At 36.2% G+C, this 25,850-nt stretch overlaps 1 protein-coding gene across 4 annotated transcripts in view; it reads left to right on the top strand.

Moving 5' to 3' along the window:
• The window catches only part of LOC128993495 (Bardet-Biedl syndrome 4 protein homolog), a 153,166-nt gene that overhangs the window by 40,832 nt on the left and 86,484 nt on the right, over positions 1-25,850 (top strand). For all 4 annotated transcript variants that reach the window (XM_054418611.1, XM_054417779.1, XM_054419436.1 and 1 more), the window contains exon 4: positions 12,694-12,806. In XM_054418611.1, the coding sequence (XP_054274586.1) occupies positions 12,694-12,806 (113 nt within the window). The remainder of the gene's footprint in view (positions 1-12,693; positions 12,807-25,850) is intronic.

The raw sequence follows: 25,850 nt of genomic DNA, 5'->3' as shown, positions 1-25,850 counted from the left end.
ATGTTTTCTACAAACATTTCCTGACTTATAGCCATATAAGGTTGTATGGACAAAAACCTTAAGAGATTCTACCACCTTAAAACCTTAAGTTTGTATTACATGGGTTTATCTTCGTTATTGATAAACCTAAAGCATTCCGGCCGGTTTCTCCTCCTCAAAATGCTTCGCTGTACAGTGTACAGGCAACACAGGTCATTGATAGAGGGCCGATTGAGAACGAAAAGTCGTTTTGGGGTAGTGTTAGGGCGCATTTGTAACCTAATAGTTGAGATTGAGCTGCGGTCGTTTTCACGATTACGCCTCCTGTCTTTGTTTCCTTGTCGTCGCATCGGAGGCATTTAAAAGAAAAAAAACAACAAATAACAAATTTAAGTTACAATCATGCTAACACGATCCGTCATAGCTACACAAAACAACGATAAATACACATATCTGAGATACAACCATACTAACACGATCTGTCTTGGGGTTATGTTTACACAAACTCAAAATAGTAAATAAATGTACTCAATGCGTTTCATTGAATTGAAAAATAAATAACAGCAATTAAATTATACAGCTGATCAAAATGTAAAAATTATGTTTTCCATATGGATAACATGGGAACTTTCAAAGCCACTGGGGCATAGCCCAAGGGACTTTTTCAAAAATGTAAGGCCAGTTTGCAAATCTACGCGACACGCTCTTTCCAATGAGACGTCAATGGATAAAATCGGTGTAGAAATGGCGGAGGAGTTCAACCGACAAAGTTTCATGTAGCGTATTAATTATATAGATTTTAGAGCCATGTTATTAACACAGATTAAATCACAAACTTTGCACAGTTTCACTTTTATTTGATGAATTACCTTGTAGTGGCGAATCAGGTTGCTTTTATTGGAAAAAGAAGCAGAACACTGTTGACATGTGGTCTTCATTTTTATATATAACAAAACAAATATTGGTGTCACCTCTATAAATATAGACTTTTAGAAAATTTCAAAATTTTAAAAAATTTTAAAAATACTTCAACAGATCCAAGACTAGATCACTAGAGACAACAAAACAAGAAGCAAGCCCAAGGGAGTGACGTTTTCACCACATCACCACTAGAGGCAAGAAGGTTAAGCCCGAAGCATGCCCACGACCATGGGTCGGGAGCGCGCCTGCGACCGGGAGCGCACCATGAGCCGAGTTCACATAATTTTGAGAATGATTTTGAGACAGAAATATAATATATCTACATATCAAACAACTGGAAAGGGGAATGGTAGGTGTACTAGCAATTAGGCATGGGGCGGGGGGGGGGTAGGGGGGGAGTTGGCCCAAAAACCCCGCGCCCCAAAAAACGGCCGCGACAACCTATACTACAATACATATACACATGCATGGGTCAATAAATGAAAGAAATAGTTTTATTTTTATTTTTGCTTATTATCAAATATATTTATGGGGAATAACCATTGAAAGAAACTAACTTGCTCAATGACTATTTAGAATCACATGGTTTATATAATTAATTAATTCATGTGTATGATTGTTTTATCTTGAAAACATGTTTCTGAAAACACAGTTAATAATAAAGTTTAACAACTTTTAATCAATTATATTTTCTTTCTTTATTTAAAAATAACTAAGAAATAAGGTTTGACAATTTTATAGGGATATGTGGGCAAAGATCAGGATTTTTGGAATTGGTGGCCAAAAAATGATCCCCATGTTATTCTTATGGGAAAAAACGCCTAAAGTGAGGTCAAACCCGTATATTGCCACTACTAAGTACATTTAGCTAAAATTATGAAAATTAATTATATATGTATAAAAATTAAATATAAAGTAGAATTAACTTATAACTTTGTAAATTTAGAATTTAGTAATGTAACATTTTGAATTGGACCGTTATCATTATTTACCAAATTGTCCATTATATTTATAAATAATGATTCCCATGCATTTAGTTCATTGGATTTTGTTATATTTTTTAGTAATTTAGTATTATTGATTGATATTGTGTGGTCCGTTTCCAAGCAATGTTTTGCTATTGCTGATTTTTCAGGTATTTTGGGATTTTTTCAGGTGATTTTTTCCCGTAGGGGGTTGTGTGTTATGTGAGAAGTGTGTTCTTTGAATCTAGTTTTAATATTCCTTTTTGTTTTTCCAACATACTTCATCTCACAACTGTCACACTGAATTTGATAAATGCCAGACTTTGTTGTATTTTCTTATTTACTTTTAGGATTTCCAAGAATGTTTTTAATTTTGTTTTTCGCTTTAAATGAAACAATTAATTCAGCATTTTTCTGAAACGTTTTCTTGAAACGGACCACACAATATCAATCAATAATTCAACTCAATCAAACTAGTGGCTTGTAGGGACATAAGTCCCTAAAAAGCTCAAATGTAAAACAACATATTGTAATTCCGGTATTTAAACAAACAGAATAACATTATCTATGTGTCAGAATAGGCTTCCCTACACCATATCTTTTGTGTAAAAACCAGTTTGTTGATCTTCTTTGTTTGCTTTTGTTGATGTCATTTTCAATAAATAATTTCAATCACTCCAGTGGTTTAACATTAAAAGGCAGCAAACATATAATTGTTTGTGAATAAATACTGGTTTACTAAGGTGGCTTTGGTCTTGTGGTTAATGAGGATAAATAAAAGATTCCCTGTTTGGAATTTTAAAAATTAATTGGAGGTTCGCCTTCAGATGAATTGAAGACGCCTGCAATTTCGTCTGCAGTAGGCTTATTATACCTACGACGATCCATATTTATCCTGTCTACAAACCTAAGTTCTAATTCACTGTCACCTTGTACAACCATTTCTTCCGAAGCTCTTTTGTAAATTTGTAAATTTTCTAATAGAATTTCAGCTAGTTTTGACAATATTTCAGGTTTTAAGTAACTATTTTCTCGACGCCTTTGACGAATTTCTGTTGCTGTTGATGTGTCAATAATGTACAATTGGCCATACACGGGGTCTTCATCATGTTGAGGCAGCAAATCTGAGATTGAACGATAAATCTGTCCTTGAATTTTGAAACAGTATGGTCCTTTTCCTGGAATATCTTTCTTACTGGCTGAAAAATAAGCAAAAGCCATCGCACTGTTGTCTTGTCGAATGAATTTATACAGTTGTGGGCTCTCTTCAAACAAATTTTTAAGTTTTACATTAGTTTTTGGCTGAGGAAGGTTAATAAGTCCGTTATGGCAACATGTCATAAAATGATTAATCGTTAGTTCTTCTCTAAAATGAAGAGCACTACATTGAATGCACTCTTGGTCCAGTAATCCTGCATCATGAACATTTACATTTCTCTCGTCTACCATGGGTCTCCTAAAAAGGGGTTGTAACATATCTTGATTAAGTTCGTCATTATCTACTCTTGCTCTTCTACGCGCACTGTCATTCCTATGAACAGTTCCCCGCCTTTGTGGTCTACCCTTGGTGTTCATATTAATTACAGTACTTATAATGAAAAGAATATATATCCAGCAGCCTACATACCAAAACATCTTGAATCCCTGATGATTTTATAAAAGTATGATCGAATATGATTACTCTACGTTGTATATTCACTGCACTAAAAAAATATTTACTTAAATATTTACTTAAAAAATATTTACTACGAAGGAATGCAAATACACCATTTTAGAACCAATAACATTTATAGGTTATTTTAGTTGTATATATTAACACAACCTTAACCTTAAAATGTGTAGAAATATAAAGAAAACAACATCATTTAAAATAAACTTGAACATATGATTTAAAAATAAAAACAAAACAGAAGTTAGATTTAATTTTGACTCTTTGATTATTTATACAGAATATTTATTCTATGTCGTTTATTCCTTTAACACAACAATAATGTAAAAGCATGAAAAAATGAAACTTGAGTATATGATTTAAATATAAACAAAGAATGCAGACGTTTTTCCCATTAATCTTCAAGATTTCAGTTTTATTATAGTATACATTTCATAGTTGACAGGCTAAAAGTAAACCAAATGCGTGTATTGATCACTGTTTTCAAGATATAGCACGATCAGCTGTATTGAAGTCAACAGAAATCAGCAGTAAATGAAACTAATGCTATTCTTATGGAGAACATTTTACGTTATATCTAATTTTGTATCAAGATTTGGGGAATTTCACTATTTTTCCCGCCGTCACGGGGTCGAGACCTTTAATTTGAGCCCTCTCCCGTCCTTCTACGACTTCCCAGTCGCCCACAATTTTGACGCAAAGAATCGGCTTACGTAATTAATATATACATAGAAGATTACTAAAAAATATAACAAAATCTAATGAACTAAATGTATGGGAATCATTATTTATAAATAAAATGGACAATTTGGTAAATAATGATAACGGTCCAATTCAAAATGTTACATTACTAAATTATAAATTTACAAAGTTATAAGTTAATTCTACTTTATATTTCATTTTTATACATAATAATTAATTTTCATAATTTTAGCTAAATGTACTTAACAGAATACACTTAACAGAATACTTTATTTTTAACTATGTTACAGTTACACCATATGTTACATTCTTTAAAATGTATAATTGTATTTTTTTAAACATAAACATAACCTTCAGTTTTGTGATGTGTCTGATGATGCCAGCATAGCTGGCGAAAGGCCTCATAAAAATTAAAAATTCAGAAATATTGGTGAAGTTGTTATTTCAAATTAATATTAATTCCAATATTACCAGTTCTTCTTGAAGAAAATATACTGTAGTTATAAAATATTTTGTCAAATAAGCCCTTGAAGATTCTTATATTTTTCTTTATGAATAAAATGTTAATGTTCTGAAAGACACTGAATACTAAAATTACACATGTTTCTCATTGAAACATTCAAGGCAGAAAAATTGTTGGTCTGGTCATATTTTTCTTTATAAATAAAATGTTAATGTTCTTAAAGGCACTGAATAACACATGTTTCTCATTGAAACATTCAAGGTAGAAAAATGGATGATCTGGACAGTCTTTGCAGAAGGTGTTCACCGTTTTGGTTTTCTTGTCGGTCTCTCTTGAAGAGGATGTTTACCTAATTTTCTCATAGCATCCTCTGCAACTACGCCTTTTCTTCTTTCCCTCATCCTCCGATTTGCTGAGAGAATGAGCTGGCCTCTTTCTTTGTGGTGGTGTCACATGTCTTCAGGAGCCTCGTCCAGGCCCATTAGGCGTATAGCAACTGATTCCCTAAACTTTAGCATAGGCGTTTTGGTGTTGTTCAGCTTCCCGTTAATAACCCACGAGTTCACCAATGTGGTTCCCTTGATGAGCTCAAGGGCAACTTTTTTGTACCACTTGAGATTCCCCTAGTTCTGTCGTGATTAGGGGATGATGAAACCATTGTCACGTTTCTCTTATCTATCCATTTGACCACTTTTGTACCATGAACTTAAACCACTTAAATCCAATGCATTGGCCCCTTTTCAACTTAGTTTTCAATCATATTCAGGCAATCCCTTTGTGTTCACATTTAATGTTCCACACATCCCCTTTTTCAGTTCTAGTAGTTTTTCAACGATGGGTATGCTGTGTAAAACTTGTTAGTTGTTAAGGTCCTTCCTTTGTTGAGAAATCCTTCAATCTATACATCGTCACTTTCAAAATCTACCAATAGATCTAAAACCACATCATAGGTGTGCCCATGTTTGTGCTCTTCCCATCATACAAAATCATTTTAAGTGTATAGCCGTCTACTGTACACAGCTTATACACTTTCACTCCATACTTATGAGCCTTATTCTTTACGTATTGTTTGAAAATAACCCTCCCTCGCCATGGTATCATAGTTTCGTCAAATTACAAGATCTTTGCCGGGTTCCAACGCATACATGTATGCTGACTTGAGGTAATTCACAATTACTCTTATTTTAGCCAAACGGTCATTTTGGTCAGGAATCCATTCATTATTCACAAAATGCCAAAACTTCTTTATCAACAAGAAGCGGTCTCTCGTCATGGTTTGTTTAATCAACTGGTTTCCATATAACGGATTCTTAGACCAATACAAATTGATGTGCGGCAGTTGAACTAGGCCCATACAAATCATAATACCTACAATTTTTTTCATTTCAGCAGCTGTTGTGGGAAGCCAATCATTAGACCTTGATTTTGCAGAAGGTTGGTTGGATGTTAAAATTGAATAGCATACCTGTTTGTTTCTTGGGCCATGTAGTCCCACAGCTCTTTGTCTAGAAAGTGGAGATAAATATCAATAAGTGAAGCAGGGTTGTCAACGTTAATGTTCACTTTTGAATTTCCACAAAAATATTCAAAATAAACTGTCTCAGGTAAAGTAAAAGGTGATTTGTCTTCGACCCAACAGCACCTGAATTGATTTATGTCAGGTCCTTCCGATGTGCTGGTGCCACCTGAGGTTGTGATCGTGCCCCTACTACCTCCCCCGACTGTTCCATCTTCCTCGCCCCTCCGCCAACTGTTCCATTGTCCCCGCCTCCACCGACTGTTCCGTCGTCCCCGCCTTTGCCCATTGTCCCATCGTCTCCGCCTCCGCCGAGTGTGTGGTTGACAAGATGTCTGCCGGTTAGTTTACGGCGTTGGTCACCATCTTGGCGAAATGTTCTCCCATCGTTGTCTCCATCGCCACCTGAATGATGGTTCATAGTCGGGATCTTCAATATCTCTTCCATCGAAAACACATAGTTCTTGCTCATCGTCACTACTTTCGGATAATGCACTACTAGGGACCGGCCCATCTAATCCTTCCGTAACCAGTTGTTCCAAGAAAGCACTATTACTGGCATTCACAACAATCAGTTTTGGTCGTTTACGCGTATTGTACACTTTAGCAGGATTGTCAGGGACTTGAGGGTCGTCAGGGTTGTCCTCATCGGACGACAACATACTTACAAAAACTCAATAAACAGTGTACACACAGTTCACCACACTAAAACGCAATGTTTAGGTTAGCTTGCAATATATCAACAAATAACCCTAGCGCTCTCTGTTGATGTTAGACTACTATCGCCTCCTGTGGCGCTTGAAGCAACTATTTTTGATACAAGATCCAGAGGTCTCGTGTCGTAATAGAGTAAAAGTTTCATGATCTCGTTTGTTTCATGAATACCAGCTGTTTCAGCAAGAAAAATGCATTATTTATGTACAAGTTTAATTTCTTTAAGATAATTGTAGGCCGAAATATCGATGTTGTAACTTATGGAAAAAGAGCAAGTTATCAGTCCCGAACCACGGGCTAGGTGCGATACTAGCCCCCAGGATCTCGTAAGGCAGTGAACGTGTTACCTTAAAAGTGCATAAAGATTTTGTTAAACCAAAAAAATCCATCGTGTAGAGCAGTTTTGTATGTACATTGAAGCGTTGTAAGATTAAATGTACGGAGAAATTAAAAAATACCCCTACCGCAGCAAACCTGCAGACTAAGCGAATTTCCATTTTCCTGATTGGATTTGCACTAAAATGCCTCCTTAAAAATATCACATTATTTCAATAGAATTAGTTTAACGAGTACTTAGGTTTGCTGGAACTGGGAGGGTAAAAAGTGTTTTTTGTTGTAAAGACACGATAAAGAACCATTTCCAAATCTCTAGCAAAGTATGTAATGAAACCTACTTCTATAAATTGATTTTATAATAAATACCTACACACCTACTTATAGACTTTTAGATAGTATGGTTGTTCGTAGTATAGTCGGTATAGTGTTCGTTAGTCAATGTAATCCCAAGAAGATATGGCCAACCATAAGACCCGAGTTCCATTTTAAAAAGTGTATTTTTATATAAATAAATTTGGCGGTGGCAATGGCTGAGGACTAATTTTGAAGTAAAACTTAGTTATGCCATTCGTTTAAAGATAAGCATTGGCACCAATTCAGAGAATAAAATACAACTATAAATCTTTACTCTTTACTTTAGCTTTGCTATAAATAAATATATATATAATGTACATAAATATATAAATAATAATAATGTATATAAATCTGCAAAAGTCCGCAGCCAATCTGCACAAATAAAATTATTTTGTTCGGGCGCCGTTAATACATCAGCAACTCAGCACCACTGCCAACCTCAGTCCCTGTTCGGGCGCCATCTTGCGACGCTACTTTCTGCACTGGAAAAATATTACAAGTAAGTGCAGTCGCAAACGTTTGCCGGGGATAGCTCAGCCTACAATGGCTGGGTAAAGTTCCAGGGTCTGCGATAAGGTCAGGGAAACCACTAGGCCAATAGCCGGGTCTAACCAGTATAGGACTGGCTCATACACGGGCACTGTGAACAAGTCAAAAACAAGTCACCAAAACAAACGTGCAATAATCACTACCAGGCCTACGCCGATTCTCCACACCCCTAGGGGGTCGTTGCTGACTACGCAACTCGGGCTTCGTCCTAACTATCCAATAGTTAAGCCCAGAGTTCCTAAAACGCAGTGAGTTACACGACGACTTGCCAATAAAAACCACAACGCGAGTTATCACCAGGCGGGGTCTACTAGGCCACTAAACTACAATACACAACTCTAATGCCCAAGCTAAGAATCAAACAGTTCACTCAATAATAATACCATATAATAGTACAAGTATACTATTGGCAGAGTGACTAAACCTCTAGTAGCTGGTCTCAATAAATACCAAGCCAAACTAGCAAAGCTAAATGTCAATTGCACCACTATTAAATTATTAAACTACTTAGTAGCAGATAAATAAATATTAAATACGTTCCAAACACTAGATAAATATATTATCTCATAGCCGGTACTCTGTTATCCAAGCTACCAAGATAACGTGTTGGATTACTAAACAAGCTGTTCAGGTTAAATTAAAATAATCAAATGATTAATCAATAACAACCCTACTGCTACTAGTACTACTGCTACTATATCAACGTTATATTACTTAGCTGGGCTTCTGTTACTAGGCTAATAGAATTAGCTACTAGCCTACGGTACTTCCAACTACGCACGCCAAATCGTGCTGCCTAGGTTTGTTGGGCCTCAGAGTTATTAGTAATGTAACTAACTCTTGGTACAACGCAAAATAATATCTACCACAGTCAATAAATTATATTATTTGCGCTCTAGCGCCTGCCCAGAACCATCAGGAATGTACTTTAATATTATTCCTGACACCTGTAAATACTAACTACCATCAGGCTTTGACCAGCACGGTTACAACTCTAACTCCTGCAATCAAATCAGAGATGAATGTTTTTAATGTCAACTATCAACTCTTAAACCAAAATATAATAAAACACGTCGTCCACTCACCACAAGTGGGTCACTACCCAACTTGAACGCCGACACTCACTGTCACACCGCACAACACCAACGTACTCCAGTACACCAAACGTCGTCTCAGCAAGACACCAACACTACCTTCCTCACTGTACAGGATCCACCACTAGAATGTCCTTCTCGGCTATCCGGTAGTCCCAGGATACCCAAGCTTATCCGAACTGATAAGCCGGGTCAAAGGGCGCCGTTGCCGCTTGCTTACTTCAACAATCGGTGCGCGGCCAAATAGCAAATATTTACCCCCCTAGGAAAAATAACTCGTTACATAATTTATTAGTACTCTTCATAAACGAAAATTTCTTGTAATAGTTTAGTAAGAAATGAATGTATTTTCCAAATTTGATCAAAATATATTCACAAACAAGCAAACTACAACAGTTGACTTATTGTCTATATGAATAACATGGGAATGTTAAATTTAAAATTTTTTGGAATTTTCTCCGTAACCGTTAGGCGCATAATAACGCTCAATATACTAAATTATTTTTTTAAGCTCTACAAATTGGTTTGGAAAGAAATTGTAAAATTTTGTGTTTTTAGGGTCAAAAATGGGAAAAACCTATTTTTACCCCATAAAACCCCCCATAAACCCCCCTTCCCATATTCCGATTATGCTGGTTCGCGAACTCGTTCAAATAAAAATGTAGGTTTACACAAAATTTCATCAAAATCAGATCATTTTTGCTCAAGTTATCGTGTTAACGGACACACACACACACATATATATATATATACTAGCTGTAACCCGCGGGCTTTGCCCCGTTTAACTTCTTAATTTTCAAGATGATCTCGTTCGCATGGCTCAATCATGTCCTGGTTTCCTTTCCCTGTTGCAGCAAACCTAGATGGTACTCATAAAATCTAAAGTTATATAACTATTGAATAACTGTAAAAAGTTAAGGTAGTAAAAATCTAATCAGACAAAAGGGAATTCGCTTAGTCCGCAGGTGTTCTGTGCGCCAGAGCTGCCCTTAGGCACGTATGAAAGGTGCGGCTGCATAGGGCCCCATACCTTGGGGGGTTCCACTTTTGGTACAAAAAATAATAGTATACTAGAGAACCCATGCGGCTCAATGAGCCGCATAGTATGAAACATAATGCCGAGAAGAGCGTTATGCTTAAATTCGAGTAATTCTAGTTACATCTTAGAGTTGTTTGAAAACCAAAGTTTTTCCAGCATTGAGAATCGAAGAAAACTCTTGCATTACTGATAACCCATGTAAAGTAATTTAAGCTGGGTAATTTTATTTCTTTTATTTGAGACGTCCCCCTAAACCAACGAATTTTTTTTTTATAGAATCCCGAAAAGTGGGCTAATATCAATCATTTCATGTGATCCATTTTTTACCCACAAACTCTGGGTTTCAAACTGGACAGCCATGACCTGCTTTGAATAGGCTAAAGCCATTGAAAGTTGGTTAACGTATTTTAACGTGTTGTCTGTCAATCTCAGTATATCAGAACACTGTTACGTTGTTCAGTGGAGTTTCTGGGGTTCTCAAAACCTGTCCCAAAGTTTTGAAAGTATGGATTCATTTATAGAAATGGGTTGTATTTAACTCTTGTAGCCATAAAATTTGGATAGCAAATTTCACTTTCTCTTTTCGAACAGCTTATATTATTTGCCTTAGAATCATAAAAATAAAACTTGACCGTCCCTACTCGATCGTTGAATACATAAACGCTAATTCCTTCACTTATGTTTGGTCTAATATTGCCACTAAAACTTTCAATAGCAAATCGGTTTTTGAAACTTGTTATTTTTGACTTGAAATGTCTGGATTGTGTTGGTGAATTCAGTCAAAAAACTTTGTACAAGTTTGTCCGAGGAACTGGCAACATAACCTAGAAGTAAACAATCAATTTGATTTTTTCTCAATTGAAGTATAGCGAGTAACACAAAAGTTTATAATAAAAACATAATGTCCGCCTAATCTTACTACTTGAACATAGTCATAGTCAAGGCATTATTAGTTTCTAATAAATGTTTAGAAATATCTCGATCTATTAGTGTCAGAAGTAAACATTTATTGCATGCATTCATTTGATCTGACATTAGGCAAGTTTAATTTACCACCGTGTCAACACAAGTGCTTCGTATATTTTTTCACTTCCAAAGTAAGTTACATAGCAGAACTGGCAAATACAGTATTATTCATCTAACCAAGTGAATGTGTATCTGGATGGGTATCTGTTACTGTTAGACCAGGCCTCTCTTTTTCTATTCTCCTCATACGCATAAGATATCTTATTATTACTATAATTGTCTCACCCTCCCGTTTTCAATATTTCTTCTTTGAACTTGAGGTATTTTCTGTTCTTCCAACAAAACTTATCAACTGTTTAACTTGGTCTCAACCTACTGAATATTGCAAACATTAATATTTACTCCCAATAAGCTAATAAGTTTCTTTTTATAAACAGTTGTTTTTTTTGTTTTTAAATTTGTTCTATGTATTTCTTGTGGGGAAAACCTGACCTTTGAGAGGGTCTCACGCCCTTAAGAGTAGGAATTTTAAAATTCTAAAACCTTATTTTATCGCAAAACTACATATTGAGACAAACCTTTTGACACCTTAAACGTTGAAATTGGTCCACAAATAAGGGAGGAGTTAACAAAAAACGACTTCACGTATTATATATATATAGATTTCATCACTAGGGCGTAAAGTGACTCTTTTCGTCCGAAGCTCAACTCTTACGATTGAGGCAAAGTCGAGGTTGGAAAATGAGCGAGGGTTCAAAAGAAACTTTTTGCCTGTGTGATGAAATATATTTTTCGTCATTAATTAAGCAAATTAAGCTACAAAACAAATATACTTTTTCACGTAAAAATAACCTCTCAAAACGACTTCCAACTTGTATTCAAGTTTGCTAATGCAAAGAAGCAGCTGTTTAGTAATTGGTTAAATTATTTCGTAAATTACGACTGTGTTAGTGTAGGGTACATATTATATTATTGATATGTCAAACTGTTGACAAGAAGGCTACAATAAGCAACAACCGATCAAACCCATCAATTCATACTTTCGACACATGCGATTGCTAACAACCGAAGTTTACAACAGCAGATTTTTACTCCCTAGAGACAAAAACGGATTTTTACTCCCTAGGGAGTAAAAGAGCCACTTTAGACCCGCAACGCATGTATTAAAACTGCTGTTTTTGTTGCAGTGTATGACAAAAAAAGTCTATGAATTTTACATCATTTATGTCAATAATGAAAAATTAGGGTTAGGTATAAATCTTGAAATTATACATATATACATTTTTGTTAGGATACTAGTTTTTCGGTAGTAAGGGGCTCCGCTCTGAATGTTTGCAATGGGCCCCGCACCACCCAAGGCTGGCTGTGAGCAGGGTATTTATGTAACAAACTACTACTATATGTTTACAACATTTCTTGTTTCCAGGGGCTAATTCTTCGTCATGAAGGGAAAATTCAAGAGTCTATGGAATATTTCAAGAAATGTCACACATTGAATCCAAAAAATATTGAAAACATCAAACAAGTTGCTCGGTCTCTGTAAGTTTGTTGTTTTTTAAATACAATTTAGAAATGTCTTATGTAAGTAAGTTTTTTATTACCCTACGTTTTAGTTGACACCTGTTCAATTAAGATTGTTAGTAGTTTACAAATAAAATAATTTATAAAATAATATAATAAAATTATTTTAGCACTCGCTTCTAGCAACATGAAAGAAGTGAAAGAATTTAACTAATAAAAATAGATAATACATTTTTCAAGAATAACCATTGGAAAAGTTTAAAAGTGATTTGAAGGTCATTGAATTTTTTAATATTCAAAGGTACTGTATGGTAAAAGGTTTTCTGACTCTGTTATTGTCATTGGACAGACATATGTTTACCTGTGTTCAGATGAGTACCATCTCAGAGTAATAATACATAACAGAGCAGCAGCCCCAGCCATTTTTAAACGACAGTTTTGTAGCCGGCCGCTGGGCTGCTAGAGGTAGTTCAGTTGGTGCCGGGTAAGAGTGCGCCCTTGTAGTGGTAAAATACTGCATTACCAACTTACAGAGCTCGCGGTTCCGACCGTCGAGTGTGATGTCAACACAACCTCCTGTGCCCTTCTCGTTTAATATACCAAATATAAAAGTTATATATTTATTTTTGGTGTTAAACGCTGAATCTTTGAATTTTTTTTTATTTAATTTACCAACAAGCTGATGTTATATATTAAAACTGTAAAAGAGCTAACAAAACTCAAAACAGTCACACCATGGAAATCTGTTTTAATTTTAAGGTCCAAACAAACTTCTAGCGAGAAAGTTGTAGATAATTAGTTGTCTAAAACTTTTATCCCAACATTTCCCTCATAAACCCATAACTTTTTTTTCATTAATTAAGTTTAAACGGCAAATTAACGTTTTATTTTAGTGCTTAAGGGGAACATAAAACAAAAACTACAAGTATTTAGTGAGGTAAAGGAAAAAAAAACTTCCTGACAATCAAAGCGAAATGTTTAATAGGAAAATTAATGTTACAGTATCAAATTATATCTTACTAATGGACGGAGTGGAACTACAGGGTGCGGCAAAAAAACCGATCCATTTTCTGCAGCGCACTGTTCAGCAACAGATCGTCTGAGGGTGGTGGGAGTAGGCTCGTTGGAAAGCCTATCCAATGCCATTTTTTGTAGTCATAAAGCAGTGGTCGTATGAGCTACGTGCGGTTGTTATCGAGTTGTTTTTAAAAAGTAATGATTTAGTCATTGCAACTCAGCGGCAGTTCCGTGCTTTTATTTAATTTGGTCGACATAGAGAGGTTCCGACCTGATTATCTGTATGGATGATTACCAAATTATACAGATTATTATTCTAATCCATAGGGATGAAAATTAACCTCAAAATTTGTATAACTGAGCGGTCAGACATGTTCAAGGCAGCCGTTTATTTTCGGGCTGGCCTACGAGGACTGTTTTCCGCAGCAGCACGAACTCTATCGAATGTTTGTTGTCTGGCGTTCGATCAGACTTTGGAAGGCCTGTCAGCTTCCTTTTCATCGCAGAAGCCGTTGTCCTAAAGTAAGTAACCCACCGCATTATTGTGCTACGCAACGGAACTTCTCCATGTCGCCTTAATTGAAAGAGTGCATGAAACTGCCACTGAGTAGCAATGAATAAATTCATTATTTTATAAAAACTACTCCATAACAACAGCTCTAGCTCAGGCAACTACTGCTCTCAAAAAATGGCATCGTGTGAGCTTTCCAACGAGCCTACTCCCACCACTCTCGGACGACCTGTCGCTGAACAGTGCTTTGCAGAAAATAGATCGGTTTTTTTGCCGCACCCTGTATTTCAATTTCCAAATCAGTATCTCTATTGTCAGCCAAGATATTCTCGAAACAGTATTGCAGTAGAAAAACGTCTTCAAAACGTTCAGCAATATACTAGGTGTATTACTCTAACAGTACTGTACAATATATTAGGCAGCGTAAATTTGTACATGGTTTAAGAATCCAAACAACTCTAAGGGCATGGCATAAATAATACTTTGGCAAAAAGTACCTTGTTTCAAAATTAGACATACCTATATTGTATATGTCTACTGAAGCTAGTAATTCCATACTGACTAAAGAATTTATGGACAACCTGCTGGATTCAACCGACACAGAAGAGGAAGCTAAACGTCTTGTTCAAGAAATAATTGAGATACATATAGCTGGAGGGTTCAAAATTTGTAACTGGATGTCTAATTCAAAACAAGTACTTCCGAAAATTCCTGAAAACCTAAAGCCAGCCAAGCCAAACACTTGATGCCCGATACCCAACTTCCTACAGAACGAGTACTTGGATCATGGTGAGACGCTGAATCCGACTGCTTTGTGTTCCATCGCAATGTTGAAAAACTTGAATTTGACGAAACGAGAGATTATTAAAGCAGCTATGTCAATTTTTGATCCCCTAGGTCTAGTTGCCCCTACCAAAATAAAAGGGAGACTACTGGTTCAGGATGTATGGAGAACGAAACTAGGTTGGGATAATGTTGTGACACCTGAACTTAGTCTGAAGTGGAAAGCTTGGATGGATGAAGTCAAAAGTCTTCAAACACTGAAAATACAAAGGTGCTACGTCAACACACGAGTCAGTGACTCTGTTGAACTTCACATATTTGTTGACGCAAGCGAAAAAGCTTATGCTGCAACTGCATATCTGCGTCAGGAGAACAAATACACTTACGAAACAACATTGATCATGTCACATGCTAAGGTGGCGCCCATCAAGAACCTGGCTATACCTAGACTGGAACTCCAAGCTGCCATTTTAAGATGTAGAGTAGCTTCTGCTGCCGAACAAGATTTGGGCGTTTCAATCCAAAAGTAAACGTATTGGTCTGATTCTCAAACAGTCCTACACTGGATCAAGTCAGATCTAAAAAACTATAAACAGTCGGTCTCTAATAGATTTGGATAAATCCAAGAACTTTCTTCAGCAGAAGACTGGAAATGGGTCCCGACAAAATTAAACCCTGCCGACTATGCGACTAGAAGCAAGAAAAGGTTCAAGTCTGATATTCAAAACACATGGCTCCATGGTCCCCAATTTTTATCTTTAAACTGTGAACACTGGCCCGCACAACCACCGAGCCGCTAAGTGAAAGAAGACCATGAAACCAAACGCCAGTTTACCGGTTTACATGCAGATGTGGATGCAAAAATAATTTACATTTCAAAGTTCTCGTCATGGGAGAAACCAACTAGAATTTTTGCTTGGATTTTGAGATATGTCAATAACATAAAATTCAACTTCAATTTGGACCAATAGACTACAAAAGCATCGTTGCTGGAACCTAAAGAACTGAAAGTTGCCACAGAAATTCTTTTGAAATTTCCACGAGATGAAACCTTTGGTGAAGAAAGGAAACTTTTGATGAGAAAAAAGTCTTCTTAAGTCAAGCCGCATTTATTCATTCTCTCCATATTTGGATTCTAACAACATTTTAAGAATGTCATCAAGAACATCAAACTCACCCAAACTGACAGCAGATCAGAAAAATCTTATAATATTAGATGGCCGACACTTTACTTCGAGATTGATAGGAAAAACTGTATCATGATGAATGTTTCCATCAAGGTCTCGAGACAGTTGGGTGCAAGATAAGAAAAGATTCTGGATAACAAATCTACGGCCACTTCTAAAGAAAATTAAGAGAGAATGCATAAGGTGCAGATTGAATTGTGTGAAGCCTTTTCCCCCCAAATGGCGCCTCTACCAGAATTCAGAGTAACAAGAACTACCCATCCGATCTTCTACACTGAAATAGATTACTTCGGACCGATAGAAGTTACTGTAGGGAGAAGACAAAAGGAACGTTGGGGAGTTTTGTTCACATGTTTGACAACTAGAGCTGTCCACTTAGAAGGTGCACATTCTTTGAACACAGAAAATTGTATCATGGCAATCCAACGTTTCATCAGCCGAAGGCACTGTCCATCGGAGATGTTCTCGGACATGGGACAAACTTTGTTGGGAGTGACAATGAGCTCAGGAATGCTACTAAGTGTTTAAACAATGTCCACATTCAGAGGGTCATATCCAGACAAGGTATCAAATGGAACTTTATTCCTCCTCGAGCCCCAAATGTGGGCGGATGCTGGGAGAGACTCATCAGATCAGTTAAAACTGCATTAAAATTTATCATGTGCTCCCAGTATCCTAAGGATGAAGAACTTCAAACCTTTCTTATTCAAATATAGTTTATCATCAATTCAAGACCACTGACTAATGTACCAATTGACCCACTTGATCCAGACCCGCTCACTCCAAACCATTTTCTTAGAGAAGCCTTCAAAATAGATATCAATGAAGACAAACTTTGCAGAAGGCAACTAACTCGAGTTAAGACCCTACTGGACAACTTTTGGAAAAGATGAATTCATGAGTATTTACCCTGCTTGAAAAGGAGGTGCAAATGGCACACAATAACGACTTGGCAATAATTGTGGACGATGACAATGCACGTAACACCTGGCCCCTAGAATATCTGCCCTGTACCCCGGTCGAGACGGACAAGTTCATCACAACAGCAAAAGGTACTTTTCGGCGTCCAATGACAAAAGTTGCGTTCTACCTGAGGAGGGAAAAGATGTTAATGACTAATTTCATATATGTATGTCCATTGATTAATCTTTTCTATTCTATTTCTACTGTACAATTTATTTGTGCATTAATTATAACATGTTTTTAATATTGTTAATATGATGAAGTAAATGGTAAATAAAGTGACTATTGAAATGTTTTGCTGAAAACTGACCATTCTTTTTTGACTAGAATAATTGACAATTTAATAGTGAAAAACAATCCCGGGCTTGTGTGTAGCGTCCTAGGAAAAAAATTTTAAACAATATTACATTTTACAACACAACATTTGGGTATCGATATATGTGTTTTTATTTAAGCATTTACAACCTACTAATTATGCAGAGGCAAGAGCATGTATTTATGGATACTTATGAAATAATCATGTTTTTATTTTATTTTGAAGCTTGCGGGGCTCCCTGTATTCAAATTTTTTTGTATGTTGTAACACTCACCCCTAATTATTCACAACACTGAAATTCACATTTCTAAAAGAGTTATTATAACAACACGTTTTACATTCATACTGTTATTAACACTTTCTAATAATTTGAATATAACTTCAGCCATAGCACTAACACAAAATGAATTCGTTAAAACAACACCACAAAACAACTTTTAAACACAACCGAAAACACCACTGATCACTTACTTCGATGTTCTGACTTTGACTTCCAAATTTTGAGAAGCTCTTAAAGAGCCTTCCTGTGACTACTGCCCTACACACCGTTGCAAGTCCTCAGTCTGGAGGCCTTGGCATCGCCACTCATATCTAATCTTTGTGTACGAATGGATATCAAATCCGTACAATGGCCATGTAATATTATGTTACTATCCCATGTAAATGTGAATGATCCCACGGTAAACCGGGTATGCTATGAAGCTATGCAAACTAAGGCAGGGCCGGATTTAGCATTTTTGCGCCCCTAGGCCCAAATAATTTTCCGCCCCCTAGTCTGGTCACAGTTATACTTTCCTTCAAACCTTTATTAAAAACTATATCATACCCTTAGACCTAAGTTAATTGCTTGCATACCACTCCTCGTTGGAATCATTGCAAGTTTTTTTTTTAGAATTGACTTAATGCCGTCTTAAACACTTATTAGTAATTTTATGCTTTTAATAAACGCTCACGTTTGTGGCCGTGGGACTGTAACAAAACAACTCAACCCACCGAGCATTACTAAAAAAAAAAACATGGCCATTGATAAACATGAACTCCAGATACAGTACATGATACCATAGATAAAACATACTCCTTTAGTACATTTGTCATCATTTTGGATTAGCTGAAAACAATTCTTGTTATTTAATAGTACCTAGTATGTTTGATCTATGTTTAAACCTAGTTTATCCAAAATAAAACGATCTAATCATCAACAATATAGGTCGTCTCCTGGTTATATTACAAGAAATTAAAACACACATCATAGAACTAACCCTAAAATAATGGAAACAAAATTACATCAAAACTAACGTCCAGTGTCACCAACATGAACTAGACATGAACAAATTTTGAATTAACAATGTCATAAGAAGTTGACTTGAGTTACATTTAATCTATGGTCGTACTGCATCTAGGTTATATATTTCCAAAGCAAAACAGAGAAATATTCCGGCCAACCGTCGATCCTTAGGTCTGTAGAGAAAATGACTGCATTATTGGTGCTTTGGAGGGTATTGAATTTTTCTAAAATCTAATGCAAACTGAGATGAATATTTTTTGGTTAATTTTAAAGGTAAATTCATCGTTGTTTTAATATTCAACACAACTTATTAACTTGATCCTGCAGATTGTTATTCAATTAACAACAACATTGAATATTGTGTATGATGTTGACTTTTTTTGTGAGGTGAGGGTGGTAACAATGTCTAGCACGCATGCGCTCCTAATCACTCTGATCAGTAGTGCCGACTGCCGAGCCCAAACCAGCATAGTGGCAGTGCAGTGGCAATACGATGCGTACCCCTTGGGCGCTCGTCAACGTCAACATCTCTACAGCCTACTCCCGTATAACCAATGTGCGTTACCAATTTTGTAACGAAATTGATGCGTAATTCTGATAAATAGTTTAGATTTCCTAACAATTATTTCTTCTTATGAACGTCAGAATCACAATGCTTTGGAGTTTTTTTTATCAACTGTGACTATTTATTTTTTTTATTTTAGATAGCCTAGGTATACAAAAAATTACTCTCGGCCGTACGCCCTCTGGGACCTTGCGCCCATAGGCCCGGGCCTACGGGCCTATTGGGAAATCCGGCCCTGAACTAAGGTATACTTAAAGATCTACTTCTGCTAAAAGTTTAATGGAGCAAGTTTGCTAAACTGTCTAGGCGCTGGGCCATGTCCCGTGTGAACTTATATGTCCCCTAAGTTTTGTTGCGGGACTTTGTTTAACACCTATGGGAGCTATAAAAAAAGGGATCACGTGGTCTAGATCATGGTCATTTGGCCGCCATATTGGAAAATGGCAAACATTGTGGCTGTAGTCCAGGCATCGAAAGGATATAGAGGGAAATGTTTTTATCACAATTTCTGACTTATTAACTTTGTTTAGTATAGTTAGGTTAGGAGGTTAACATACCAAAAGTCCACGCCTCCAGCCCTCGTGCTGTGGGGGAGGGGGGGCTTGAATGTACCATTTTTTTGCCGATATCTTGGAAACCACGAGTCCAAGCGAAATTATAGTAATATAAAAGTGAAAGATTATCAAATTCCATTAAGTTTGCAATTTACTATTTTTCGATGTTTTGAATAGTTTTTGCCATCAAAAATTTGTAGGTAAATTTAGAAAAATAAATTTTTTGTCATGTTTTTTGTTCTTTTTAACAAGTTACCTCGTAAACTATGCATCCTCAAAATAAATACTGGGCATAGGGGTTGTAGAAAATCAAATTTCCTTTAATAATATACACGACTTTACTAGTTTACCTTCTTCCGTTCAGATTTTAAAGCAAATTAAGTCAGTATACAAAAATTAAACTATATTAAGGTAAAAAAAAAAAAATAAAATCTAGTGTTGAGAAAGAAATTTGAAGTCTTGTTACAGCTGTTGAGTACAGAATATTTCAATTTACCACCTTACCCAGTCAACTAATTGGTTGGAATATCCACTATCAAGTAGCTAAGGTGAGTACTGGGCGTCTAAAAATAGCACAGATAACCATTACAGAAAAAATAAACTTGTGGGCTGCCTAACCAGCTTCCTCACACTTGATGATCTAGCTAGGCTAAATTGTAATGAGGAAATATGGTGTTATAACCATGTGTATGCGTATAAGAGTGTCTATATGACACTGGAAACCAATCACAACCATTAAATTGAAACCAAGACAAATGACATATTTAAGTGGGAATTAACATTAAACATTACATCTGTGAGTAGCCTACTTTTGAGTCAATTGAGCCTTGTTATCTTAGTTTGGAAATGACTAACATCCTCATAGTCGTTTTAGCGAATTTCCCATTTAGGGAATAAGGTATTACCGTAGTACTCACGGTATGACCTGGACCCGGGACCGATTTAATTTTTCATTTTGAGGTCCCTAGAGGCCAAAAACACCATCCTGTCAAATTCATATATATACTAGCAGAGTACCCGTCCTTCGTACGGGGTTGGCATATAAGTATAAAATGCTTATAGCAGTTATGGGTGAGGACATGGTTTAAGAAATTTTGGTTATTTTGTTCTACCACTGCTTTTGAACCATAGAAAAAAGTAAAGGTCTCATTGTGTACCATAGCTTTTTGTTGCTAGTTGGTTCAAATTAGCTGTTGTCATAAATGCAAAAAAATGCTGCATCCTGTAGGTAAACCTTAAAACCTGTTAATGCTATTTAATATCATAGAACTAACTTGTGCAGTTGAAACAGCTGACAAAATTATTTATAACCTTTAAATATTTATGAATATATTTGTATAAAACTTGGCAAATGTATTAATTCTATACTAAGCTAATAGTATTTTCCTAAAATCACACTTCGTAACCCTCCCTGTAGCAGCATAACCTAGATACTCGTTAAACCTAATGTTATTGAATTAGATATTAATATTATTATATGTTATTGAATTGATTTGTAAATAAAGTCACACAAATGGAAATTCGCTTAGGCTGCAGCTGTGCTGTGGCGGGGGTATTATGGAATTGTAATGGATGTATAAAGAAGACTTTGTGGTAAACTATTCGTATTCGCTAGCAGCTATGCCCTTGCCTTGCCACGGGGTCAGTATGCAAAAGAGTTAATGCTGGTTCTTTGAAATGCCAAATGGTTTGACTCCCTACCATTTATTTTAGAAACGAAATTGAACTGTATTACTTAACTTGACAATAGTAATAGTACTTTTTTGTTAACTCATACTGTGAATACTTATATAAGCTACCTAGGATACAAAACCATTGATATAATTAAGGTATAATAAAATAACTTGTATAATGGTTTGGACTGTAACCAAAAAGCTATCACAATAGTTCCAAACCTGTCAATAGGGTAGTTTTCTAACATATTTTAGGGAAATTACAATCAGGCAAATGGTAATTCACTTAGTCTATAGGTTTGCTGCATCAGGGATATCAAATTACTGTTTACACAAAAATAAATCTAAAACATAATTCTCATACAACTAAGGATAAGGGCCTAGGTTGATACGGCAATGATTGTAGAATCTTAATTATTTCATATATCCATGAATAATTTCTTTTTACAATGAAATATTCACTGAAAAATATTATTACAGCATTTCAAAAATATTAGAACATAAACATAAACAAATGAAGAACTGGTAACTGAAAGAATCATATACTAATGAAATTACATTAACATATGGTTTGAAAGCTCCATTTAAGTAATGTTAAATAATGTTTACATTGGGGCTAGTGACATCATTGAGCGGAGCGAGCGAAGCGAGCGAAGCTCTTATACGTCGACTCTTATGCATTTAGTAATACGCAAACTCCTCCTAGATGGCTTAATCAATCGTTTTCAAATTTTGCATGGTGATAAAGACCATATCGGTGAGTGCCAACATCTATATGGCGTTAAAAAAGTATCTCAGGAATCCGCCCCACTGGGTCTCAAAGTTTCAATGTAATCCTTATGGAAGCAGTATTTGACACATAAACAAAGACATATGATCAGCTGTTGACTTTTGAATGCAGTAGATAAAGAAATAGCTGATCGCATTATTCCACAGATATTAGAACAGAAACAGTATGGACCATAAATATAATCAAATGACGACACTAGCTTGAGGTCCGTGACGAATGAAGTGGTGAAGGAAGTATTAAAGGTGAGCAGTCTGGAGTGTGGAAACTGTTTATGACGATTAGATTAAGGTACTGTATCTCTGTGTTATAATGCAGGTTGGACAGTAATCTTCATTCTTAAATTTCTATGGGAAGGGAGGGAAACAGGTCCGTGACGTAGGAAGTGGTGAAGGAAATAGTTAAGGCAAGCCATCCAGACTGTGGGAACTATTTGTGACGATTAAGTTAAGGTATTTGCAATCCTATGATGCTATGGGAAGGGAGGGAAACAGGTCCGCGACGTAGGAAGTGGTGAAGGAAGTTGTCAAGGCGAGCTGTCCGGAGTGTAGAAACTGTTTATGACGATTAGATTAAGGTATCTACAATGCTAAAATGCTATGGGAAGGGAGGGAAACAGGTTCGCGACGTAGGAAGTGGTAAAGGACGTAGTAAAGGCGAGTTCTTCGGAGTGTGGGATCTGTTTATGACTATTAGATCAATGTATCTGCAATTTTAAAATGCAATGGGAAGGTAGGGAAACAGGTCCGCGACGTAGGAAGTGGTGATTGAAGTAGTAAAGGAAAATAGTCCGTAGTGTGGCAACTGTTTATGACGATTATATTAAGGTATCTACAATCTTAAAATGCTATGGGAAAGGAGGAAAACAGGTCCGCGACGTAGGAAGTGATGAAGGAAGTAGTCAAGGCGAGCTGTCTGGAGTGTGGGAACTGTTTATGACGATTAGATTAAGGTATCTGCAATCTTAAAATGCAATGGGAACGGAGGGAAACAGGTCCGCGATGTAGGAAGTGGTGAATGAAGTAGTAAAGGCAAGTAGTCCGGAGTGTGGGAACTGTTTATGACGATTCGATTAAGGTATATACAATCTTAAAATGCTATGGGAAGAGAGGGAAACAGGTCCGCGACGTAGGAAGAGGTGAAAGAAGTAGTAAGGTGTGCAGTGTTGAGTGTGGGAACTGGAAACCGTTTGTAGCAGTTTTAATGTATATGCGATGCTGAAATGCTTTGAGAAGGGATGGAAGCATGCCCACTACATAGGAAATGATGAAAGAAGTAGTAAAGGCTAGCCGTACGGAGTGTGGGAATGTTTGTGGCAATTAGATTAAGGTATCTAAAATACTAAAACGCTATGGAAATAAGTGATGAATACAGGTCCGCGACGTAGGAAGTGGCTTAGGATGTATTAAAGTATGAGCATAGTGTGAGATCCGTCTGTGGCAGTTAGATTTACTTCAATCCTAAAATGCTTTGAGAAGGGAAGGAAACAGGCCCCACGACGTAGGAAGTGGTGAAGGAAGTAAGGCTGGCAAAGTGGTGAAGGAAGTAAGGCTGGCAATGCAGAGTGTGGGAACTGTCTTTGGCAACTACATTAAAGTATCTGCAATCCTAAAATGCCATGGGAAGAGAGGGAAACAGGTCCACGACGTAGGGGGTGGTGAAGGAAGTAGTAAAGGTGAGCAGTGTTGAGTGTGGGAATGGATTAATGTATCTGCAATGCTAAAATGATACGGGAAGAGACTGTAGACTGTATGTTAAAATGATTACGAAGCACGAATCGATACATATTTTCGATACATGCAATCGTTTACAATCGAAATTTACAACTGAGTTGACAACACAACTGATTTTTACTCCATAGAGGCTAAATACGATTTTTACTCCCTTAGTATTAAAAATGATACTTGGATACCCGCAACGCATGCATTAAAAACGGCTGTTTTTACTGCAGTATGACAAAAACAATATAATATGAACCCTTGATGACTCCGCTCAATTTTGTGGATGCCTCTGCGAACGCCACCTAGTTATTTTAAATTTATAATCCTTACCCTTTCTGTTCTAATATTCGTGCAGTATTTAATAGGTTTAAACCAGCTGTGTGGAATTGTGAAATCAAAATTCATTTGACAGTTACATAGTTCTGCTTGTTTACATTTTTAAACTTTGTAGGTTTGTTCTTTGTTACCATGGATACCATCAATCAATATTTACTTTTAAATCTCTCACCTCAAATTTTTTAAAGCCCACGGGGCAGAGCCCTAGGACAATATCGAAGCGGGAATAGTTCTATATGTATCCTCGGAGCTGTAGCTTCATGTGTGTGCAATTTGAGCCCAGTCGGTTAAGTAGTTTTTGAGATTATCTCATACAAACACACAGACACCACCTCTTCTTTATAATAGTATAGATAGATATATGTCCGTTAGCGCGATAACTCGAGCAAAAATGATCCGATTTTGATGAAATTTGTTACAAACGTGTAAACCTACGTTTATTTGAACGAGTTCGCAATCCAGCATAATCGGACCATGGGAATGGGGTTTTATGGGGGAATTTATGAGGTAACAATGGGGTTTTCCCATTTTTGACCCTAAAAACGAAAAAAAATTTTAATTTCTATTTAAACCGTTTTGTAGAGCTTAAAAAAGAAATAATTTAGTTTATTGAAGCGCTGTTGTATGCCTAACGGTCACAGAGAAAATTCAAAAGTAGTGTAATTTAATATTCCCATGTTATTCTTATCTAACAAAAAACCACTAAGTGGTAACACTTTCCCCGCCAAGTCAGCAATCCAAAAAAGACAATAAATCATTACTTTTTCCGCCAAGTAAAACAATGTAATGTATGTAAGTTTGGCAACTTGGCAGCAGACTTTTGCTTGGTTTTTTTCATTAAAGTTACGTTGCTGGATAATTTCACAAATCAACTTCTCTAATTAATTAGTCCAACTAAGTATAATAATTTTGAGGTAATCAGTAAATATAAAACCATCACTATTATGATTTTATGAAATGTGGCACAAATAAGGTCAAATTTTGTAAAATAAGCTCTCACCTAGCAATGTACTATTGGGAGAGATACTTGCTCAATGAAACTAATTTTATGGTATTTTTAAAAGTGATCAAGCAAAAGTCTGCCGCCAAGTTGCCAAACTTACATACATTACATTGTTTTTCTTGCCGGAAAAAGTAATGATTTATTGTCTTTTTTGGATTGCTGACTTGGCGGGGAAAGTGTTACCACTTAGTGGTTTTTTGTTAGATTTTATTTATTTTTGTAGAAAATTTACAGTTAAAATAAAAGTCCTCCTTTCTCTGATATATAGACCAGGGAACAACTACATCTCATTTAATTTCAATAATATTGTTTGTGTAGAACTAAATTCTAAATTTTTGGTCTTATCTGCTTTAAACCGATT

The sequence above is a fragment of the Macrosteles quadrilineatus genome, unplaced genomic scaffold (assembly GCF_028750875.1).
Source record: "Macrosteles quadrilineatus isolate MER2022 unplaced genomic scaffold, UCM_ALF_1.0 Scaffold_1__1_contigs__length_201487025, whole genome shotgun sequence".
Classification (NCBI taxonomy): Eukaryota; Metazoa; Arthropoda; class Insecta; order Hemiptera; family Cicadellidae; genus Macrosteles; species Macrosteles quadrilineatus.
Note: the sequence above shows the minus strand (reverse complement) of the source record. Positions and strands in the feature narration are given on the sequence as shown.